This window comes from Protopterus annectens, chromosome 14.part0 (genome assembly GCF_019279795.1).
Source record: "Protopterus annectens isolate FY-2018-M chromosome 14.part0, PAN1.0, whole genome shotgun sequence".
In the NCBI taxonomy this organism is placed as follows: Eukaryota; Metazoa; Chordata; order Ceratodontiformes; family Protopteridae; genus Protopterus; species Protopterus annectens.
In genome coordinates this window covers 902,739,847-902,761,258 of record NC_056748.1, presented here as the reverse complement: position 1 = coordinate 902,761,258, position 21,412 = coordinate 902,739,847, and the positions used below count along the sequence as shown (strand labels likewise).

Sequence of the window (21,412 nt, the reverse complement as noted above, 5' to 3'; positions counted from 1 at the left end):
GCGCATTTGTACCCTGACGTCCTGAGGTCAGTCAAATGCGCCTTGACCGACGTCAGCCTTATACTTTGATATTCGGGCCGACCGAGGACAGCGGACTACCCAAGTGTAAGGACTGCAGCAATGTGAGATGAAGAACATCCTGAGGTATTTTCTGCACTCCTGCCTGATGGGAATGTGTAAATAAGCCTCCTTTAAATCCAAAGTTACCATCCATGCATTTTTGGTCAGCATTGGGAGTAGCTGCTGTAGAGTAAGCATCTTGAATTTTGGTATTTCGAGAAAAGTGTTTAAGACTGACAGATCCAGAATGGGTCTCCATGAATTTTGCTTTCTGGGGACTAGAAAGAGCCTTGAGTAAAAACCTTGTCCCATTTCTGAAAGTGGAACCAGTTCTATAGCTTTCATAGCCAAGAGGGCTTCCACCTGGTTTAAGGCCTCTAACCATTGATGTTTTGGTAGATCTGGCCATCCGCTTGGTCTTGGTAGGGTATGAAAATGGAATTTGTAACCTCTAGAAACCACATCCAGAACCCACTTCTCTTGGGTTATACGAGTCCAATTTAGGTGAAGAAGAGAAAGTTTTCCTCTGAGAGGGGCTTCCAGGCAAGAAGTTCCTGCAGCCCAACAGAGGGAGTCATTGAGCCTGTTTTCTATAAGCTTGCCGCCTGTCCTCTCCTCCCCTAGGGGTGGAAGCAGTCCACTATCTTGGTCTATAAGAGGCTTGCGTTTGAGGCCTTCCTCGGGAGCGTCTGCATCTACCCCTCTGAGGCCTGTCTGAATTGGGAAAGGACCAATTTTTTGTAGGCCAATTCCTACTAAATCTGGGTGGCTGTACTTGTAAGAAATCCTTAATCGTTTGCATGGATTTTGCCTTGTCCTCCATCTTCTTTATCACCTCTTCAGCCTTAGATCCAAACAAAACACTATGCTGAACAGGAGCATCCAATAACTTAGCTTTTACTTGATCTGGCAAGTTTTGTTCCTTTAACCAAGCATGCCTTCTAATGACTGTACCAGAGGCAGCAGCCCTACAAGAAGCCTCTAAGGCATCAAATCCACAGTGTAAACCATGCTTCCCAACTTGTTCAGTGGCATGTATTAAGTCATGTAATTCCTTATCATCTGCACAGGCGGAAATGGAAGTTAGCTTTTGTTTCAAAACAGACAGAAAGAATTGCTGGTATTTCAGCATATGAAATTGACAGTTTAAAGCCCTAATAGATAAAGTAGCTGAAGTGTACACTTTTTTGCCCCATCTTTCTAAAGATCTGGAATCCTTCTCAGTGGGAATGGGGTTTTTAGCAGAAGCGGCCTTAACCCTCTTAGGGCCCTGAGAAATGGTTTTAGGATCAGCAGTAGGGTTCTTGTATAAAAACTGGTGGAAATCAGGAACCCTATAATATCTGTCTGGCTTAACAGGAGCTGGAGGAAAAGAGTCAGGAGTTAAGTTAGCCTCCGAAAAAGCATCATCCACAATATCCAAAATAGGAGGAATAGCCAGGGGTCTATGTTGGGGAAGAAGAAGAAAATCCCTTAGTCTTTTCTTAGATTCCGAGTACTCCTGTCCTTCCCAGTGAAAATGTTCCCTCATTTCATGTAAAGTTTCCCCAAAAGAGAAATCCTCAGGGGGAGAAGCTGAAGGAATGGATTCCTCAGCATCAGAATCCTCATAAGGAGGGAAAGAATATTCCTGGTCAGAAGAAGAAACAGAAGCCTGATCAGAGGAGTCATAATACACTTCCTGCCTTGGCCTTTTATCTGGAGGGGGATGTGAACCCCTAATCATAGTAAGTAAGTCCTCCGCCATCTTAAGTAACTGTTTCTGAGACTTGGGTGCCGGATCAGAAGAGGCCTGGGCTGCAGTCTTTGATTTGGAAGGAGTCTTTGCCTTTATTAGAAGCTGAGTAGGCCTGAAAATCCCTTCAGAAGCCGGTACCTGCACAGCGGCTCCGGACCCATCCGAAGGAGCATTGTCCGAAGGTCCTGCAACAGAAATATTCAAAGGCCTAGTTGGCTCCTCGTGGGAGTCCGTTTCGGCCATCGGTTCCGAAATGGCCGACGACAGGGGCTGCAAAAGCGCCTCACTGACGACGGCCGAACCTGAAGCTGGGTCTGCTTGTACAACATAGTCTGATTTGGACCTCGAAGGCCTGTCTTTATCCTTGCGTCGTTTGTGAACTCCGGTAGCCGGAACCGTATCCGACGACATTTTGTAATTAAAACGCCTACCGAAGTAATGAAATGCAAACTCGTACCTTCATTTAATCGTACGTTGATTGAATCTAGCACAAAACCGACAACTAGCTACGTCGTGGTCAGGGCCTAAGCAAGGAATACAGTAAGAATGAAAATCCTTATGAGGTATTTGCTTCCCACATGAAATACAATTATTAACTTGTTCTGACATCGGACTGGAGCAAGAAAAAAGTTTCCCCAACGGGATACTTAGCTTTGAGTAGGAGAAGAAAGTCTTCGGATTGAAGTACGTTTATAAAAAATTGTCAGGAGTCAGCCGACCGGCACTTGCGAACTGCTATCACCGCACGGCAAGAAAGACTGGAGAACATGGCATCGGCTGTCATCTTTGTACTCCTGGCGCTCTGACGTCAGGGAGGATGGCTGAGCAGCCGACGCCGGTCCCAGACTTTGGGATTCTGGCCGACCGAGGACTGCCTACCGGCAGGGGAGAACCCTACAGTCATGACTGCAACAGTGAAGCACGATGAATATCACAAGTGCCATCTGACAAGGGACAGCAAGGCATAATGCTTCTTCACAGTGAGTGTACTGCCTAAGACAATGGCACGATCTAAGTCATTAGGGGTTAAAAGCTGTTAGGGACAGATTAAGGAAAGGCTGCAGCAAGGGCAGGAGATAAGCATGTGCAGGAGCAAGCTACTACATTCATGCAGCCTGAATAAATTAAGCAATCCTTAATCTGCAGGTTCTTCATATGTCTGTATTCAAAACAGTACAAAAATTTAAAATCACTTCATATTTATTTATTTATTTTGACATTTGTTAACTGGGTATGTCCAACTGGGCCTTAGCTCATTTTTAGAGAAGGCCTGAGGTGAAAAGCCCCACAAAGAATACTTTTAAAAGCAGAAGATAATACCTACTACAAGAAGCATTAAATAAATGGAAGACAAACACACAAGATGATTACAAAATACCAAAAGAAATCTGACATATAGTACAAATATATATAAATCAGTAGGCAGTGAAGAAAATAATAACAATCAATGGTGGTTACTATAACTGCATACAGAGCACTGGGTATAGCGTAGAACAGTTCAGCAGGCTGTGGAATAAATAAATAATGGGAAAAAGATACAACCAAATAGAGCAGAAGAGAGAACTTTATAAAATGCATTGAAGAAGAGCATTTTTTTAATACATTCTGCTGTGGTATAAGGCTGGACAATGATAGACTGTTCTCAAACAGATGACATACCCAAACACAGCAAACAACAAAGCTATGTCTAAACAGTCAACAGACTAATGACATAATATTCATTAGGGATCTGTTGAAGGACTGGGTAATTACTACAATTAATCAAACAAGTAATAAGCATACACATAATTATTTTCCCAGTTTTATTTAGTAATCTCCTTTTGCTTCAGTAGAGTACCATTTCTAAGTACACAAGCTAAGCAGGGCTTTTATCACTGTTTTATGACTACACTACCAAGCTAAAACCATCTGCTGCTCCAGTGAATACCACCATTCTGTTGTACTGCATTAAGAGGTGCTTCTGCAATTAAAAACTGCTTCACACACTAATGAATATAATAAATTCAGTGAAATGTTTGGGCTGTATCACCACTAACAAAGTATTTTTATTCATTGTACATTGAAGTTTTAAAAACTACACTGCAAAAATGATACTTTGAAAGTGACAAACATATACAAAACAAGTGAAAAACAATGTCTGCAAGATAAAGCACATTTACAGGTAACAATGTCTGGATGCTGGCATGGTGGCAAAAAGCTTTTGCTTAAGCTATGACATAACTGACTACTACCTGGTGAGCAGTTCAGCTAGTTGAAATGCAGGCTGACATAAAAAGGGATGAGTCTGTGGCAAATGAGGAAGGATGAGGTTTCAGTAGTACATCTAGTGACACAGCAGAAACTGTGAATTTGCTGCAGTATACCATGTTACCGAAAGTGGAGAAACAGCATGAAGGGTACTCTGGACCATACCTCTTGGATGGGGTTTAGTGCAAACAAGGAGTGTGTCATCTTCTTCCATCCCAGATGTTTACAGTAATTCCAGCCTTCTACTGGTGCTGTAATCCTTTCTTAACTAAAAGCTGATGCTTCAAACAACAGAAACAGACAACTGGTGCCAGAGCCATGGCCTCAAGCTAAACGCCAAAAAGTGTATAATCATCCCCTTTGGCAAAAACAAAGTGCCCACAAATTACCACATAGGCGGTAATCCATTAAGTACGGAAGAAGTAATTAGGGACCTGGGGACCCAAGTTGATAGCAATCTCTCATTTGACAACCACGTGGCCAAAGTGGTTAGAAAAACATTTTATATAGCCCACCTAATCATGAAGGGATTCACATCGAGATCAGGGGAGGTCATCGTGCCTCTTTACTCATCCCTCATCAGGCCCATAATTGAGTACAATGCCCCTTTTGGGATGTACCTTACCAGATACCTGCAGCAACTGGAAAGACCCCAAAAGTACCTCACCAAGAGGATCAAAGGGCTCAAACAGATGCCATATGCTGCCCGGTTAAAGAAACTCCAGTTCTACTCAGTGGCATACGTATAAAGCCATGTCCAACCCGGAATTAATGGACATGCTGCACCTCAGAAAATCCAAATCCCATCGAGCTACGCGTTCAAGAGACTTGAACCTCAGCACTGAAATAAATAGGACATGCTGGAGGGACAGATTCATAACCCAGAGGCTCCCTTCACTCTGGAATAAAATCCCAGTCCAGGTTAGGCAGAGTCCCTCATTGACTCTCTTCAAGAGGAATCTTGATGAGTGGATGGGGATCGAGGTTTACTGGTATCACTTCTGTGTCACTGTTAGACAGAGGCACAGTATACTAACCTCGAAAAAGGGCATAGCAAAATTAATTTAAAATGGGTGGCAAAAGCCAAACACACTCTGGCTAGGCTTATAAATGCCCTAGGGCAGATAGCCTAGTATGAACCTATGAACCACTACAGTAGCACCTACTATTAGCTGGAAAGGCTTTTTGTGAAAATAAAAAAAACGTTCTACCCATGAGAGCATACCAGGGTCCATCTAACAGCATGCACAGCTCAAATCAGACTCTGCAAAGAGATTAAAAGTTCAGGAGGATGGTTCTAAAAAGAAATGTCCAGGGTATGGGTGACATGAAGTCTATAATGTTAGGGAAAGGAGACTAATAAAATGCGTTATAAGTGTTTATTTTAAAATGTCTGTGGAGTGTTTCAGAGATTTAACAATTACAAATTATCAATGTTTTATGTATACTGCTGTTAAAATGATGCAGAGGATACTCTCCAAACCATCATACCCATGCCTGAGGTTATAGCAGCAGCTTATGTACAGAAGCAATTGCCAAGATGTGGTGAGCTATCCAACACAGAGGGCAGAATGTTGTGTTGCACAGTACTCCCACCACTGTGGTCATCTGCCAACACTTCATAGAAGGTACACATATTTCTGCATCGGAGCACACTCATGAAGTGCCTGTTGAGTTCCTGCATTCAGAGTTGACTTCTGCCCTCCTGGAAGAAAGAAGAAATTGACAGGTTGTACATAAACAAACAAATACAAATATTTTTTTTCTTGTGGCGTGACCACCTTGAGGATTACATTGGTTGGTCTTCACCCCTGAGGGAAAAGACTAAAATCTAAGCAAGCTAGACAGATGCCCAGTACTTGCAGTTAGTGGTGGTAGTGATGGTGGGGAAAGGGAAGAAAAACATTAAAAAATCAGATACTTCTACAGTCTGCCCAAAAGTTATCTTTTCATACACACTACAAAACAGCACTTGTGAATGTTACAAAATCTTAAGCACATTATAAACAACATAACTAAACATGTCTTATCAGTAAGAATATGTGCTGTATTAACTTACTTAGTCTTGAGCCATCCCTGTGGTAGCAATTGCCAGCATATGTCCCCTCTTTAATGTCGGCATTTGTTAACACATGCTGGCAACATCTAAGTGCTTCTTTCACAGGTGTTGAGGTTTTGTGAGCAGACCTTTGTTTCACAAGTTCACTGCTATCTTGTTTCACCTCCCAGTGCCTGAGTAATGGTGCACCATCTAGAGTTTTATGAAACAGCAAACAGCTCCGATTAAGCCCATGCAATTTTGCTTCTGTTGACTTTCCTGTTGCTTCAAGTGGGTCTTGCTCAGGCTGCCCTATATATTGACTTGTAATCCGTCCACTGTGACTACTGTAAGATGAATCAGTACTGCATGCTTGTGTGTTTCTTGACACAGGTACGAGGTCATCAAACTTCTGGTCTCCAATACAATCAGTGCCAACATTCAAGTCATTCACAAATGGTGAAGTCCTCAAAAGCTCTGAAGTATCACACGAAGTTCCAGAAAAATCACCAGAAAGTAATTCAGCAGTGCTGTTGAGGATGAGTTCTTTCATATTGGAAGAAATTATATCAACATCTTCACTTGTTTGGTGAAGTCCAAAAAAGCTACTTAAGTCTTGAGGCATGGAACGTGCACTTAAAGCGCAGTTGTTAGAAGGTTCTGATACACTTGTGTTCAGATGTGATGGCAGACTGGGTTCATCGATATGGGTCTTTTCTGGTCTCAGAAGTTCAAAGCTAGATGTTATAACACTATGAACAAAACTATCATCAGAGGTTTGTTCACTGCTTCTACATGTTTGCAGTTCTGAAGTGTGATGGCATGGCTGATTTTGCTGCCACAATACATTCACAGAAGATGCACTTAGTGATACTAAGCCATCAGGCAAGCAGCTGTTTACTTGATCCCTGTTTCCATTACCCGTTTCACTGCCTAAACCCAGAACAGTTTTATCACGAATACAAAACTCACACTTGAAGCCCTGCGGCTCATCTACAGTTGGTGTTCCTGGGCTACTATATGCCCCATTACAGCAGCAGTTCTCATCAATAGAAGCTATACATGCTGAATGCCCATTTCTTAGGGCATTATTTAAAGGTGTGGACATCTGTATTCCCGAGGTCTGTTTCAGAGTCAAATCCTCAATTTGCTTCTGTACAGGACAGTGGTCTACATTGAGGCCTGAGGTATTTGGGAAGAAATGGCTTGACGACTCTTCCAAGACTGGTACTTGAAGCAAGTAATCTGTATTCATGAACTCTGACTCAGCAGCAAATGCATTCTGAGTTGCTTCAGGAAAACAAATACCATTTTGTTGAAGATAACCACCACTGGAAGTATTCTTTGACCTATAAAAATACATTTCACAGTTAAAAGAATCTGTAACATCTAACATTTGCTTTATAAGTCAAACTGTTGGGGACAACATGACTAAAACTCTATAAAAGTCAACAACATTCCAGTAAAAAAAAAAAAAAAAAAATTACCACATAAATTTTACTAAGTGGCAATTTTTAATATCCAAGATACTGGCAAAGGCTACATTTGACAAAAGATGCTAAAGTCTTCTTTTGGGTTCTAAGTGATTAAGGGTATATTACTTTGGCTTAGGATAACAGATGGAGGTTTTTGATGGAGGGTGGTGTCACATCAGTTCCTTATTTATTTATTTATTTATTTACATTTGTTGATCTGGAGAGTCCGACTGGACACAGTTCTGTTTTCAGCAGAGGCCCAGGGAGAAAAGCTCCACATTAAGTATTACTTGCATTATACAGTTAAAAATAGACATTAGTCCAGCTGAGGACATAAGACAAGAATAAAACACAGATGTAAAACAGCTGTGGAACATAGTAAAACTTTAAAATATGGTGACATATACTAAACATGGTTACAAATGTAGTTGAGATTTGTCAGTGAACAATTGATACAAATGTTTTTTCAGGTACATAACGGCCATTAGCAGTTGTTGCTACAAGACGATGGTATTATGTGGTAGGTAGCTGGGAACATGAGTAGCCAAGCTTGCTAAGAGTAGGTTGTTAGGGGGCCGAGAGAGGTAGTGGGTGGGTGGATTGGATGGTATTAGAGGGGGGGGGGTTGCAAGGGCATATCTGGAAAGTTTTTAAGTGTGATTTTAGTAAGGATTTGAAGTGGGTGCAAGAAGTTACAGAAGTAATTGAAGATTGGAGGGAGTTCCAGAGTTTGGCTATAGTGCAGGAGAATAATGCTTAACCAGCAGAGTTATTGGCTCTTGTGACCTGTAGGAGGTTTTTGTGGCTGGATCTTAGTGGTCTCATGGTTATGTAGGGTTGGAGTAGATTCCGGAGGGATGAGACTTTTAGTGGTTGGTTTATTAGTTTGTGGGCGAGTGCATGTTGGTATCATTGAAGGAGGTGGAGGAGCTCTAGCCAGCCCAGTTCTGCTAGTGAGAGACAGTGGTGAGTACGGTAGGAAGCCCCTGTGGTGAATTTGGCGATTTTGTTGTAGCAGGTTTTGAGTTTATTTAGGTTGCATTGTCTAAGGTTAGTAAATATTGGAGAGGCGTAGAGTAGGGTAGAGATAAGATGAGTATTTGCTACCAGAATTTTAGCTGCTTTGTTAAGTAGTTGCCGATTTCTATATAATGCTCCTAGTTTTTTGTGCACTTTTTTAATGGTCATGGAAATGTGAATGTCAAAGTTCAGTTTATTGTCTATTTCTACTCCTAGTAATTTGGTGTGTTCTGTAGGATGGATGGTGGTGTTGTGTTTTGTTGTAATGTTAAAGTGAGAGCTGTCTAGGGTAAGTTTGGTGAGTTGGAAGATTAGTAATTTTGTTTAGTTTGGATGGAGTATTAGTTGGGCATCGGATAACCATGTTTCAATAGAAGGAAATGCTTCCTGTGTGACTTTTTGCAGTTAGGGTAGGGAGTGGGTTGTGCAGATGATGGCTGAGTCATCTGCGTACTGCATGTGCGTGCCATGTGTTGTGGCTGAGGCTAGATTATTGGTGAAAATAGAGAAGAGCAGGGGTCCCAAGATGGACCCTTGGGGAACCCCTATGGAGACTGGAGCTGGGGGATAGGTCTTCCTGCCAAACAACTACTTGTTGGCGGTGAGATGGATAACTCTGAAACTAGTTGATGACTGGCTGAGAGAAGGATAGGTTATTGAGAAGAGAGATGAGTTGTTTGTGTGGGACCATGTCGAAAGCTTTAGAGAGGTCCAGAAGGTAGCTGAGGAGAGATTACCTGCATTTTTATTTTGTAGGATAGTATTAGAGAAAGAGTAAGGCGGCTGTGGTGCTATGGTTAGGTCGGAAACCATGTTGTGTGTTGGAGAGGAGGTTATTAGCAAGGAGGTGATTCTGAGACTTGAGAATGAATGCATCTCTCTTTGAAGAGTGGCGAGAGAATAGCTATGGGGGGGGGTAATTGGTTAGATCTGTGGAGGGGCCTCCTTTGTGTAGGGGAATTATGTGTGAGACTTTTCATAGTGTGGGAACATAATTTTCTGACAGAGATCTGTTAATCAAGAGCGATACGGGGTAGGCTACAGTGTTAGCTGAAAGTTGAAGGTATTCACTTGGGAGGTTGTCTGCTGCTAATCTGGTGGTTTTAAGTTTAGTTAATAGTTGTTTTATTTTGGAGGTAGGAACAGGAGAGAAAGAGAAGCTAGTGGGGAGATTGTTAGTTGTAGTTGATGGCATGGGTTTATGGGGGGATTGTGTTGTCTAGCTAGTGACAGTACAGTTTGCGTGAAGTGATTGTTGAAAGAGGTAGCAATATTTTTGGAGGAGTGAGTTAAGTTAGGAGTGGGTGTACTTACTTTACCGGGTGGAGGATGGAGTTTATTGAGGATCAGAATTGTTTGGGGTTATGATGGGAGGAGGTAAGGGCAGATTGGTAGTATTGGATTTTGTCCCGTTTTATAAGCTTTTTGGTTCTATTGCATAGTTCTAGGAATTTTTGCCTACTAGAGGGGGTTTTGGTTTTGCGCCAGTTGTCCCAGGCTTTATCCCTGTTTTACATTTCAGACTTGGTGTTTTTTTGTAGCCATGGGGATGGTTGAGCTGTAGTTCGGGAATGTCTTATGGGGGTGTGGTAATTAAGGATGCTTAGGAATGTTTTATTAAAGCAGTCATCTAGTTTGAGGTATTTTAGAGGTTGCCAGTTACAGTCTTTTAGGGATGAGCTGAATGAGAGAGGGTTGACGTTAGTTTTTTTGCGTATTTGACGGTAGATGATGGGTTTCGCTTTATAAATGTGTTTTCTTAGTAGGAAGGTTGGGGAGTGATCACTGAGGTTGTCAGATAAGCAGCCTGCTATATATTACTGGGGGATCTTATTGACTAGTACCCAGTCAAGGGTAGTGTGTTTGTTGGAGTTATTTACCCTGGTATTTGACTGGACTAGCTGGGTGAAGCCATGAAGGCTTACATGATGGGTTGGGTGGTTGCTAGAGCATGATTGCCAGTCAGTGTTGAAGTCTCCTAGAATTAAAGTTTCTTGGGGTAGGTAGTGGGTAGTCCATCTGAGGAGGTTTTCAAGTGGAGGGATGTTGTGGCCAGGTGCGAAGTAGCAATCTATTATGTTTAGGGTTTTATTTTGGTTTATTTTATGGTTGGTATATATTATTTCTTCCTTACCTATTTGGGGAGCTGCTAACTTTAAAATCTGGATGTCTAGATGCTGCTTAAATATTATAGCTATACCACCTCCTTTTTGTTTAGTCGGTCTACTCTTAATATATTGTAGCTGGTAGGGAGGATTTGCTCATTAGTAATGTGTGGTTTTAACCATGTTTCTGTAAGGATCACTACATCAGAGGAGTAGAAGTCTATGGTGGCATGGAATTCATGCACCTTGTTGCATATACTTCTAATATTTAGGCTTATCAGATGGAGGTCAGTTGGCTTTCTATTGGCTGTGATTTGGGAGAAGATGTGGTTTGTAGTCTGATTATGAGGGGAGGGGTTGGAGAGTGAGGGACCAGGATTGGGATGGATGTCTCCACTGAGTGCTAGGTTGGATATGGATGAGATTATTAGTTTTATCAATTTCTGTATATGCTTGCTTATAAGGGACATTTTTTATTTGTGTTCTGTGGGTAATAGGTATGATGGTAGGGTTATGTTAGGTGGTGAGGTTGTTTTAAGTTTACGTATTGTGGTCTGTAGTCTATATAGAGGGTGTATTGGGAAGGTTGTTGACCTGATGAGAGAGTAGTAGAGTAGAGGTGGCATATGACTGGAGGTGTGTATGGTGGTACAGTGGTAGTGGTTGAGTGCGGGAATGGGGGAGGTTTGGTAAAATGTGATGTATACAAGGAGTGTGCATGCAGTAAGTATAGGTATGGTGTGCTTGTACATATTAGCTGAGTAGGAGGGATAGTAGTGAGAAGCCGTAGGAGGAAGTATAGGTGTAGTGATGTTACAGGTTTTTGAAGGGTGGGAGTGGTTACTGTTTGTAATAAAGGTAGGACCACTGGGGGCAGGTGGACATTGGGGGCAGGGAGGGGAACGTAGCGGGCAATAGATGAAGGAAGACTATCAGTAGGTTTATAGGTTATAATGAAAAGGGCTGGGCCTGATTAAGCTGCAAGTGTTCTTGTGGGGAGGGGGAGGATCAGAACAGACCAGAAAAGTGGTGGATAGCCAATAGTATGATGAAAAGGGCTGGCCCTGATTTCACAGATATGCAAGTCTACAGAAACAATAAGAAAAGGCAGTAGGTACTCTGACTTGCTTGTTTTGCATACCTGTCTTACTGAAATAAAATAAGCCAATTTTACCAAGGAGTTATGTAGAAATTAGGAAGACAAGAATTTATAAGAGAAAAGGTTTACTAAAAGTAGAAAAACAGCAAAGCATACAAATAGTACAGCTCCTTATATTGGAACAGCATAATACCAGATATAAAGTTATGGCCACTCACCATAACAATGGATATGAGTAAAACTCTAGACGCAGGAACTATACTAACTATCCACCCTCCTGCCTTGTGTCATTTTTTTTCAATGTAATTTTTATTTTCTTTTGCAAATGTGCCTGCCATCCAACAAGCCTCCCCAACTGGGAAGAGCCCATCATGAACTTACCCAGGAATTTTACATCTCTGATCATTCAGATAGCCATAAAGAGACTTTACACTCTTGCCGACATCCAAACAATGACGGTGTGTGTAATGGCCTAACGCCATAACTGGGCAAGGGTGTATACATCACTGTGAAGGTCCCCAATGCCTCCTCCATGAAATGCGTGTCTCAACATACTAGCACTGAAGGTGCCATGAGGCAGTGACTTGTGGAACCTATTGCTTGCCTCCAGGCCATGCAATGGCATCACTGCCGATAATGTATGCTGGTTTTACCACAACCTTCCCCTGAAGGATGGGTATGCTTATCCTCCTATACCAGCTTTGTCAGATGCCAGAGCCACTAAATGAATGTAATTCACCTGGGCCATACAGCTTTACTCCTTCATGTCAACAGAGCTGGCTTCCTTTCTTTTTCTCTATCTCTTACTTGCTCCAAGGGAACTAAGAGAAAGCAGTGTGCATGGCATTGCAGAAATGGCACTTGCAACCTGAGAAGTATTATTTGTTCAACAGTCATCTGTGGTGGAAGTCCTATCAGTTCTTGCAGCTATTCTTAATGCACTAAATAATCTCTAAATGATAAGACTTCAAGTCTGTGTAAAAAATAGACATCCAGTATGTAAAGTTATGACCTATTGTGCAGCACTTCTTTCAGCAGGAATAAAATGTTCTATGTTCATCACTGTTTTTCTTCACAAGATTAATTTTTTTCAGAAAACAAACTGCATTAAGACATGGTGAATAAATAAAAATGCAACTGATATTAAATAAAATGTTTAAACTTATACTCAGATCAGGAACTATTTATATATAATCTAACAATATTACAAAACACCCTGACAGTAATTATAAACAGTCCAAAAATCTGAAAACTATATACTGATGGAACATATGTAAGTGCTTATATTCTTTCTAATTTCATAAAAGATTATTTAATCTGTTTTGTATTTACCATCATACATGTAAGCCTATCAAGATATAAAACATGTGAATGCTACTGAATTCCTGTGTTACAATCAAAGAATGTAACATCGTGCAACTATTCATCATACAGAGCTCGTTTGAAGTCCTAATCAGTGACTCTATACAATATCGGCAAAACCTTGGGTAGGCCCTGAGTAAATCACATGTGTATTGTAAAACAGCATGCTCACATAGGGAGGAAAGTGGTCAAACATAGACTTAGAGTTAGTCTCAGTGGCAAAAATAAATAAACTATTAAATAGCAACCATAATATCAAATGTTATAGTGGGTAATATAATACTAAAATAATATACCATCTATAGCAAATCTCAAACCACCAACCTTACGCTCTACAGGTAATCTAGAACAACAGTATACCAATGACACTAACAAATTTATATACTTCAGCTTTTATGATGCTCACGCTGTTTGTATATTCTTAAATACTGCAATCTGTCTCTCTCTGATTTTTTTTTATGTTGATATTGTATAGTCACCAGTGTAACACAGTCTTGCATGCTTCGTTTGTAATGCAGGAAGTCCTATTCATCATATAGTACACACTTCACATTTATTCTATTTATTTATCACAGAATATCCTGTTACCCTGTTTTCTTTCCACAATTCCAGCTTTTTTACTTCTTCTGTTATTAATTTCATCTCATTTATTGAAGGGTGATTTTCTGATTTCCACTTTCTAGTAATTACTTTTTTTGTTACCAACATTAATAATGCTATCGAAGTCTTAACAAATTTTGGTAGTTTAATATCAATCCAACTTGATAACATCATATTCATAGTGAACAGGATTATCTCTCCTAATAATTTTCTCATTAACGTTTCAATATCCAGCTTCTATCTTTGTATATCTTTGCAATTCAAAAAAGATGTGTTCCCACATGTCCCTTTCATGTTTGTTACTTCTTCATCATAGCTCATCTATCCATGAGAATATCCTTTCATGTCTCGCTGATTTATTAAAGTTCTACATTTTCTGGATTTTGTGGCACATTTAAGTATCTGACAAAATTCTTTCCATATTTCATCTATCAAATATTTATTTACTCTTATTCCATTCCAGTTTAACCTTTTCTGAATATATTTTTAATTATGCATTAACACTACAGGCTTTACTTTGCAGACCCTTATTGATTGCTACATTTGATCTAGCTTGTTTTGAACTTTATAATCTCAAATATAAATACACATTTCATTTTATTTATCTTTTAATTCTGCTACTACGTCCAACTAACCTATGTGAACATTAGCTCTTAAGTCAAAAAAGAAGTTATGTACTCACCATAACGTTCCATCTGAGTAGGTAACTTCATTTGTCTGCAACCTGTGGGCATCGGATCTGACTCGGATCCGAGCCGGCAGCTTTCCAAGCTAATAGATCCGAGCTCCAAGCTCCTCCCCACTACCCATAACGCCCTGCCATCTCCCTCTAACCCTCAGATTGAGTTTGCCAAAGGACAATAAGGAATTCCATAACCTAGGAGTGGTTCCAATCTGTTTCAATGACGTCCATGAAAGGAAGCCATATCCTGACTCTTAGATAATGAACTAAGGGTGCGGGGGATGGAGGGCGGGTCGGTTGCAGACAAATGAAGTTACCTACTCAGATGGAACGTTATGGTGAGTACATAACTTCTTTATCTGAAGTAGTTAACTTCATTTGCTCTGCAACCTGTGGGACAGAGTCCGCAGCTACCAACAACTTGGGAGGCCCTTATGGAAGGATATTCCGGAGCACTGCTGAGCCAAACGATGCACGTACTCTGGAGATCAAATCCAATTTGTAGTGTGTAATAAAGGTATGAGAGGAAGCCCAAGTAGCTGCCGAGCAAATGTCATCCAAGAAAACCTTTGACCAGAAGGCAGCAGAAGAGGCCATGGATCGGGTAGAATGGGCTCATACTCTCAGGGGCTCAGGACGACCAGAGCTTTTGTAAGGAGGAGAATGCACTGTGAAATCCATCCAGCTAAGGTTACTTTAGTAACTGGCTTGCCCAGACATGATTTTGCAAAGGAAACAAAAAGTTGGTCAGAGTTTCGAAGATCTGCTGTTCTATTTAAGTAAAAGCGTAACTGTCTGTGAACATCCAGACAATGAAGTCTGTATTCTCCTTTATTCTGAAAATTTTGAAAGAAAACAGGCAGATTAATGGTCCGGTTGATGTTGACTTCCAAAGCCACCTTGGGAAGAAAGGAGGGATTAGTCCTGAGGGAGACCCTGTCTTTATGAAAAATGATAAAGGGAGGTTTACTGCAAAGAGCATGAAGCTCTGATATTCTTCTCGCAGAAGTAATGGCAATCAGAAAAGCCGTTTTCCTTTATACATATTTCAAATTGACTGAAGCCACGGGCTCAAAGGGGGGCCCAGTCAGAGCTTGAAGAACTAGGGTAAGATCCCATGGGGGGACTGAATCTTTAACGGGAGGTCTTAACAAAAAAGTTCCTTTCAAGAAAACCTTGAATATTTTGGAGGATGCTAGCGGCCCTGAGCTGTTACCAACATGGTAGTGGGAGATAGCTGCCAAATGAACTTTAATAGTAGAAGCACTAGCTCCTTGATCAAAGGTATGTGAAAGAAAGTCTAGGACTGCTGGAATCAGAGCCGTAAAGGGATCTAAGTTCCTGTGCCCCGCCCAGATCGAGAAACGTTTCCATTTACTGTTGTAGATCTTCCTGGTGGATGGTTTATGGGCGGCCACCAGGATGGCCTTAACCGAAGGTGATATACCGGGAGTCCTAGCCATCAAGGGAACTGGATCAACCAAGCTGACAGCTTCAGGTAGTCCACATTGGGGGTCTTCAATCCTAAAGGGTGAGAGATTAGATCCGGTTTGGGATCCAAAATCCAAGGAGGATGTACTTGATGAGACCGCAGGTAAGGGAACCAGGTTTGGCGAGGCCAGAATGGGGCTATGAGGATAATTCTGCTCCCCAACCAACGAGCTTTCTGCAAGAATTTTGTCATCAAGGGAAGAGGAGGATAAGCATACAGAAGACCAGATGGCCAAGCATGAACTACAGCATCTCTGGGGGTTTCCCCTGGTGGGGGAATCAGAGCGAAGAATTCACTGCACTTTGTGTTCAAAGGCGAGGCGAAGAGATTGCAGCAAGGTTGACCCCATTGGAGAAAGATTTGTTTCGCTACAGCAGGGTTCAGAGACCACTCGTAAGGTGAGAGGATCGTCCAACTCAACCTGTCCGCTAAGATGTTTGACCGACCCGGTATTTGTGTTGCTATGAGAAAGCGGTTGGTGGATATCTCCCATTCCCATACTCTTATTGCCTCCCTGCAAAGTGGATAGGACCTGGTTCCCCCCTGTTTGTTTATGTACCAGACTACTTGTCTGTTTGAAGTGCAATAGTTCCTGGAGGGAGAAGGGGGTGGAGAGCTTGCAACGCTAGAAGCACCTCCCTTATCTCCAGGACGATGATATGCAGTGAGGTCTCTGTGAAAGTCCACGTGACTTGGATGGATCTGTCCATGCAATGCCGCCCCCACCCGAGGAGAGAAGCGTCCGTAGTCACCGTGACTTGGGGAGGGGGTATAACAAAGGGGCGGCCTTCTCGAAGGTCTCTGGAGTAGAGCCACCAAAGAAGCGATTCCCTGCAAATCCTGGTAAGAGGAATAGGTGTGGTCAGGGGTTGATAGAGGATGGACCATTGCACTTGTAACATCCACTGAAGGATCCTCATCTTAAGGCGAGCTAAGGGGGATAGATTGATGGCCGCTGCCATAGATCCCAGGGCCCTCAGGACTAGCTCCACTGGTGGGGCTGACAATCATAAGAGATCTAGAATGTGAAGGCTCAGATTGTGAAGCCTGTCCGTAGTCAGAAAGACTCTGGATTGAGTAGTGTCTATCCTGGCCCCTATGAATTCCAAAATCTGAGTGGGTTGAAGGGAGGATTTCTGGAGATTTATCGTGATCCCTAGGTGGCGGGCTAGGTGTAAGAAGTAGTCCCTGCCTGAGCAGAGTTGATGCCTGGTGGGGGCGGTTAGGAGCCAGTCGTCCAGGTACGGAAAGACCTGTATTCCCTGAAGCCTCAGGTGGGCCCCTACAACTGCCATGACCTTGGTGAACACCCTGGGGGCTGTGGTGAGACTGAAGGGTAGGACCCTGAACTGATAATGGCTGGCTACCAGCCGAAAGCGGAGGAACCTCCTGGATGGTCTGTCCATCAAAATGTGGTAGTACGCATCCTTGAGGTCTATTGAGCACATCCAGTCATTCTCCTGCAGAAGTGGGAGAATGGCATGAATAGTGACCATTCGGAATTTTTCCTTGGCAATTGACAGGTTCAGCATTGACAGGTCGAGGGTGGGTCGTAAGTCCCCCGTCTTTTTTGGCACCAGAAAGAACCTGTAGTAAAAGCCTGATCCAGATTGTTTGGGGGGGACGTGCTGGATGGCTCTTTTTCTTAGCAGCCCTAAGATTTCTGATGCTGCTGCCTCCCTCTGATTGGGTGGGACATCGGGAAGTTTTGTTGCTCGGGGAGGGTGAGGTAGGAAGGGGATTGAATATCCTCTGGATATGATTTGGAGCACCCAGCGATCTGTTGTGATGGACTCCCATTTCGCTAGGTGTTCCGAGAAGCGCCCCCGACTGCCTCCAGAGAGGAGCAGTCGGGCAACCCCTCAGGGCTGTTGCGCGGGTCGATCTGAAAAAGGTTCTCTCGACCCAAAATTTTCAGGCCCCCTCTACCCCTGGGCTGGTGTCCACCCTGTCCTCCTCTGCCTCTGAAGGACAAGGTATCTGGAGCAAAATGGGATTGTTGAGCTTTCCGGAACTACATCTTCTTTTGTCCTCTTTGGTTCCTGGAGTAGAACCTCTGAGGAGCCGAGAAGCAGATCCCGAAGGCAGACGTCTTCCCATCTTTCTCGCTCTGGAGAAGCGTATCGTGGACGGTTTTGCCAAAGAGTGTGGAACCGTAGAAGGGGGGTGTTCGCGAAGGACGCCTTGAAGGGTTCCGCAAAGTTGCAGAGATGGAGCCAGGCCTGTCTACGTAAGACGACGCCTGTTCCGCTAGCTCTCCTCCGTAGCATGGGAAAGGAGCTGCATAGACGTGTTGGTGATTGACTTGAGAGTGGCCATTCGAGCCGAGAAGGTTCGCTTGTCCTCGGCCGACATGGACTCTGGGGGTGACGCAGCGTACTCTTTAATCAGGTCTCGCTGCAGCCTAATCACATGTGCCATATAATTCAGTGACCTTACAGAGAAGGTCACTGAAGAAAACATCTGCTTTCCCAAATGGTCCATCATCTGAGACTCCTTGTCTGGAGGATGCACAGAGGAACTCTCCTGTGCGAATTCCTTTTTAGTGGCAGCCGCCACCACCATGGCATCCACTGGGACACCCTTGCTCCAAACTGTCCTGTCTGTGGGAGGGCTGAGGATCCTGTCCGGTCTCTTAGGAATTGGTTCAACAGTGTCCGGTTCCTTCCATGCCCTGGTAGTAATGAGGTCTACCAGGGGATCGGTGGGAGGAGACACCCAAGAGGTAGATGGGCCTGCGTCAAACACCTCCAGAAACACAGACTCATCCGAGAAAGGTTTCTGGGCAGACCACCCCCCTCTAATGCGTAACATTTCCATGATGTCTCCGAAGGAGACGTCTTCGAGGGGTGATCTTGGGGAACCTTCCCTTTCCTCCAAGTCCGTGTCCTCTGTGAGGGACTCGGGTGAGTCCAAGTGCCTCCTCTTGCACTTCTGTTTGTGAGGGACCTCCTTGGGGGGGCTGTCCGAAGAGGCCTCACCAACAATGTCCTGTTCCCCTATGAGAACAATCTGGGACATAGGCACAGGCTGTCCCAGGGGCCGGATGATGGAGGACAGGCCCATATGAGTGGGAATGGTGAGTGGATCCGAAGCAAGAGCCTGGGGCCTCGAATCCCTCGAGAGGACCCTCTCCACGACATCGAATGCCGAGGGGGAACTGCTTTCCCTTGGATCTGAAAGCCTTCCCCTTGGATCTGACGTGCGGATCAGCACCGGAGGTGACCCGACCGGATCTGAAAGGGTAGTGTGCCCCGACCTTGATGGAGCCGAAGGCCCACTGGCCCTCTTGGATCCGACGTTCAGCTCACAGCCCCGAGAGCTTGGATCCGTAAAAGGATCCGACAGACTCGAGGGTACAGTCGGCACCGAAGTAAGAAGCACTGTCGGCGCCGACCTTACCCTGGCTCCGAAGCTAGTCGGATCCGATAGCTCCGAGCCCCAAAAGCGGGTCGGAGAGGGAGCGATGGGGGTGAAAAAAGGTGTCAAGCTCCCCCCCCTGCGGGGAGGAGGCAAGAGCACTCCCATCTGCATCTGGGCCTGAAGAAATCGACGCATCATCCGGTCCATATCAGCATCTGACAAGCTTCTGGTAGATCTAGATGAGGCTGCCAAAGCCGGCCGGGAAGGCCGCCTGGATGACCTCAAAGGCGACTGGGTCTCCTCCTCCGGCTCCGGGGAGAATCGTGGAGAACGGAGCCTAGAGGGGGAAGGCCCGGAGACCTTAAGGGGAGAGGCAAGCTTTTTAGACGGCAGTGCCGAAGTGGTGGATTCGGACCGCCTTTTATGGCTCCAGTGCCTCTCCTTCTCTCTTTCTCTATCTTTTCTCTCTTTTTTTCTGCTTTTCCTTCCCTCCTGGGCCAAGGTGGGAGGGTGAGTCCCGGCTAGGGGATCAGGAGCGATAGGTGGGGCAGCCGCGGCCGGTGCCACTGAGGTGGAGGAAGCAGAGTCTGGGGCAAAAGGACCGCCAGAATGAGCTTCGACCTCCTATCCTTCAAAGCCCTGGGGTTGAAGGCTGCACAGATAGTACAGCCCGAAGAAAGGTGGTCAACCCCCAGGCAAAGGACACACCGAGTGTGACCATCCACTGGAGACAGCTTATGGTCACACTCGGTACATTTTGAGAAAATGGCTTTAGGGCCTTCAGCCATTGTAAAAGAATAAAGAAAAGTAGGCCCACAAGCACACACCTTCACATTAGCAGAGGGGGGAGGGGAATAAAACTAACCATGAAAAATTCAAGAGAACTACCCAAAAAAGACTACAAAATATAGGGGGAGTTCACACACACCAAGAAAAGGAAAAATCTGACAGAAATTGAAGTTTTTAAAACTGACTTACAGTACTATTGCTCGAAGCTCGTTCTAGAGAAGCTTATGGAAGCCATGGCAAACGAGATCTGAGGGTTAGAAGGAGATGGCAGGGCATTATGGGTAGGGGGAGGAGCTTGGAGCTTGGATCTATTAGCTTTGAAAGCTGCCAGCTCGGATCCGAGTCGGATCTGATACCCACAGGTTGCAAAGCAAATGAAGTTAACTACTTCAGATTATCTGTTTTGCATCAATCCAGTCATAAATCTTGTCTCCTACCATCATCTATTACCAAATTATTGGATGTCTTGATTTCTGTCATGTATTTGCAGCATCTTTTCTTTGTGTATTATTTTATTTTCATAGTGTAAAACCTACTGGCAAAACCAAAAACTTTCATTCCCTCACCTCTTTGTTATTCAGTAACCACCTAATAATTTGCTGTACGTAGGTTTGGATATACATCTTGATTAATTTTCTAAACACTGCCCAAATCCCAAATGGGTCATCTACATTCTTTAATTTCCATTTAGATACACATGTACCAAGTTGCACAATTTGCAACCAAAGTGCACGTGCACAAGTGCCAGAGTGGGGGAAATGAAAAATAGCCAGTAAGTTCTGCCCTTGTTTCCCTGAAATAAAAGGAACCAGACATAAACTCACTAAGGAATGAAATCCATCAATGAGTCCATTTTAATGGAGAGAAAACCTGAACACAGTAGAGAGTGACAGTTCTAAGATATATAATACCTTTAGAATTGAACAGGGATCAGCATCGACCTCTGAAGTCTGGTAAACATTTTGTTGGCCTAATCAGTATGACAGAAGATGAAACCCAGAAATTTGGCAAGTTAATTAAATTGATTTGGTGGCAGGATACATTATATCCAAATGCTTTTCTGTGTTTCTCTGATCAACACCACATACCTCCCTTGGGCCGTTTGGAAAAAGAAGCGAATGAGGAAGTGTAAAAATATAAATAACAAAATATAGAGATTTTTGGAAGGTACAAAAAAGAAATATGGACATGGGAAAGAAAGAGAGATCTGATATGGTACAATATTTATGCAAAGGAGAAACGCAAACTATTCCATACAAAAAAGGAACTCCAAAAATACTCAGAGAAATACACACAAAGGCACAAAGATATGGAAAATTTCACAATACAAAAATAAGATCAC

The 21,412-nt window shown here is 43.4% G+C and overlaps 1 protein-coding gene across 2 annotated transcripts in view; it reads right to left on the bottom strand.

Annotated features, from left to right (window-relative positions):
- The window catches only part of PASK (PAS domain containing serine/threonine kinase), a 1,620,160-nt gene that overhangs the window by 679,284 nt on the left and 919,464 nt on the right, over positions 1-21,412 (bottom strand). For both annotated transcript variants that reach the window (XM_044056691.1, XM_044056692.1), the window contains exon 11: positions 6,105-7,432. In XM_044056691.1, coding sequence (XP_043912626.1) covers positions 6,105-7,432 — 1,328 coding nt within the window. The remainder of the gene's footprint in view (positions 1-6,104; positions 7,433-21,412) is intronic.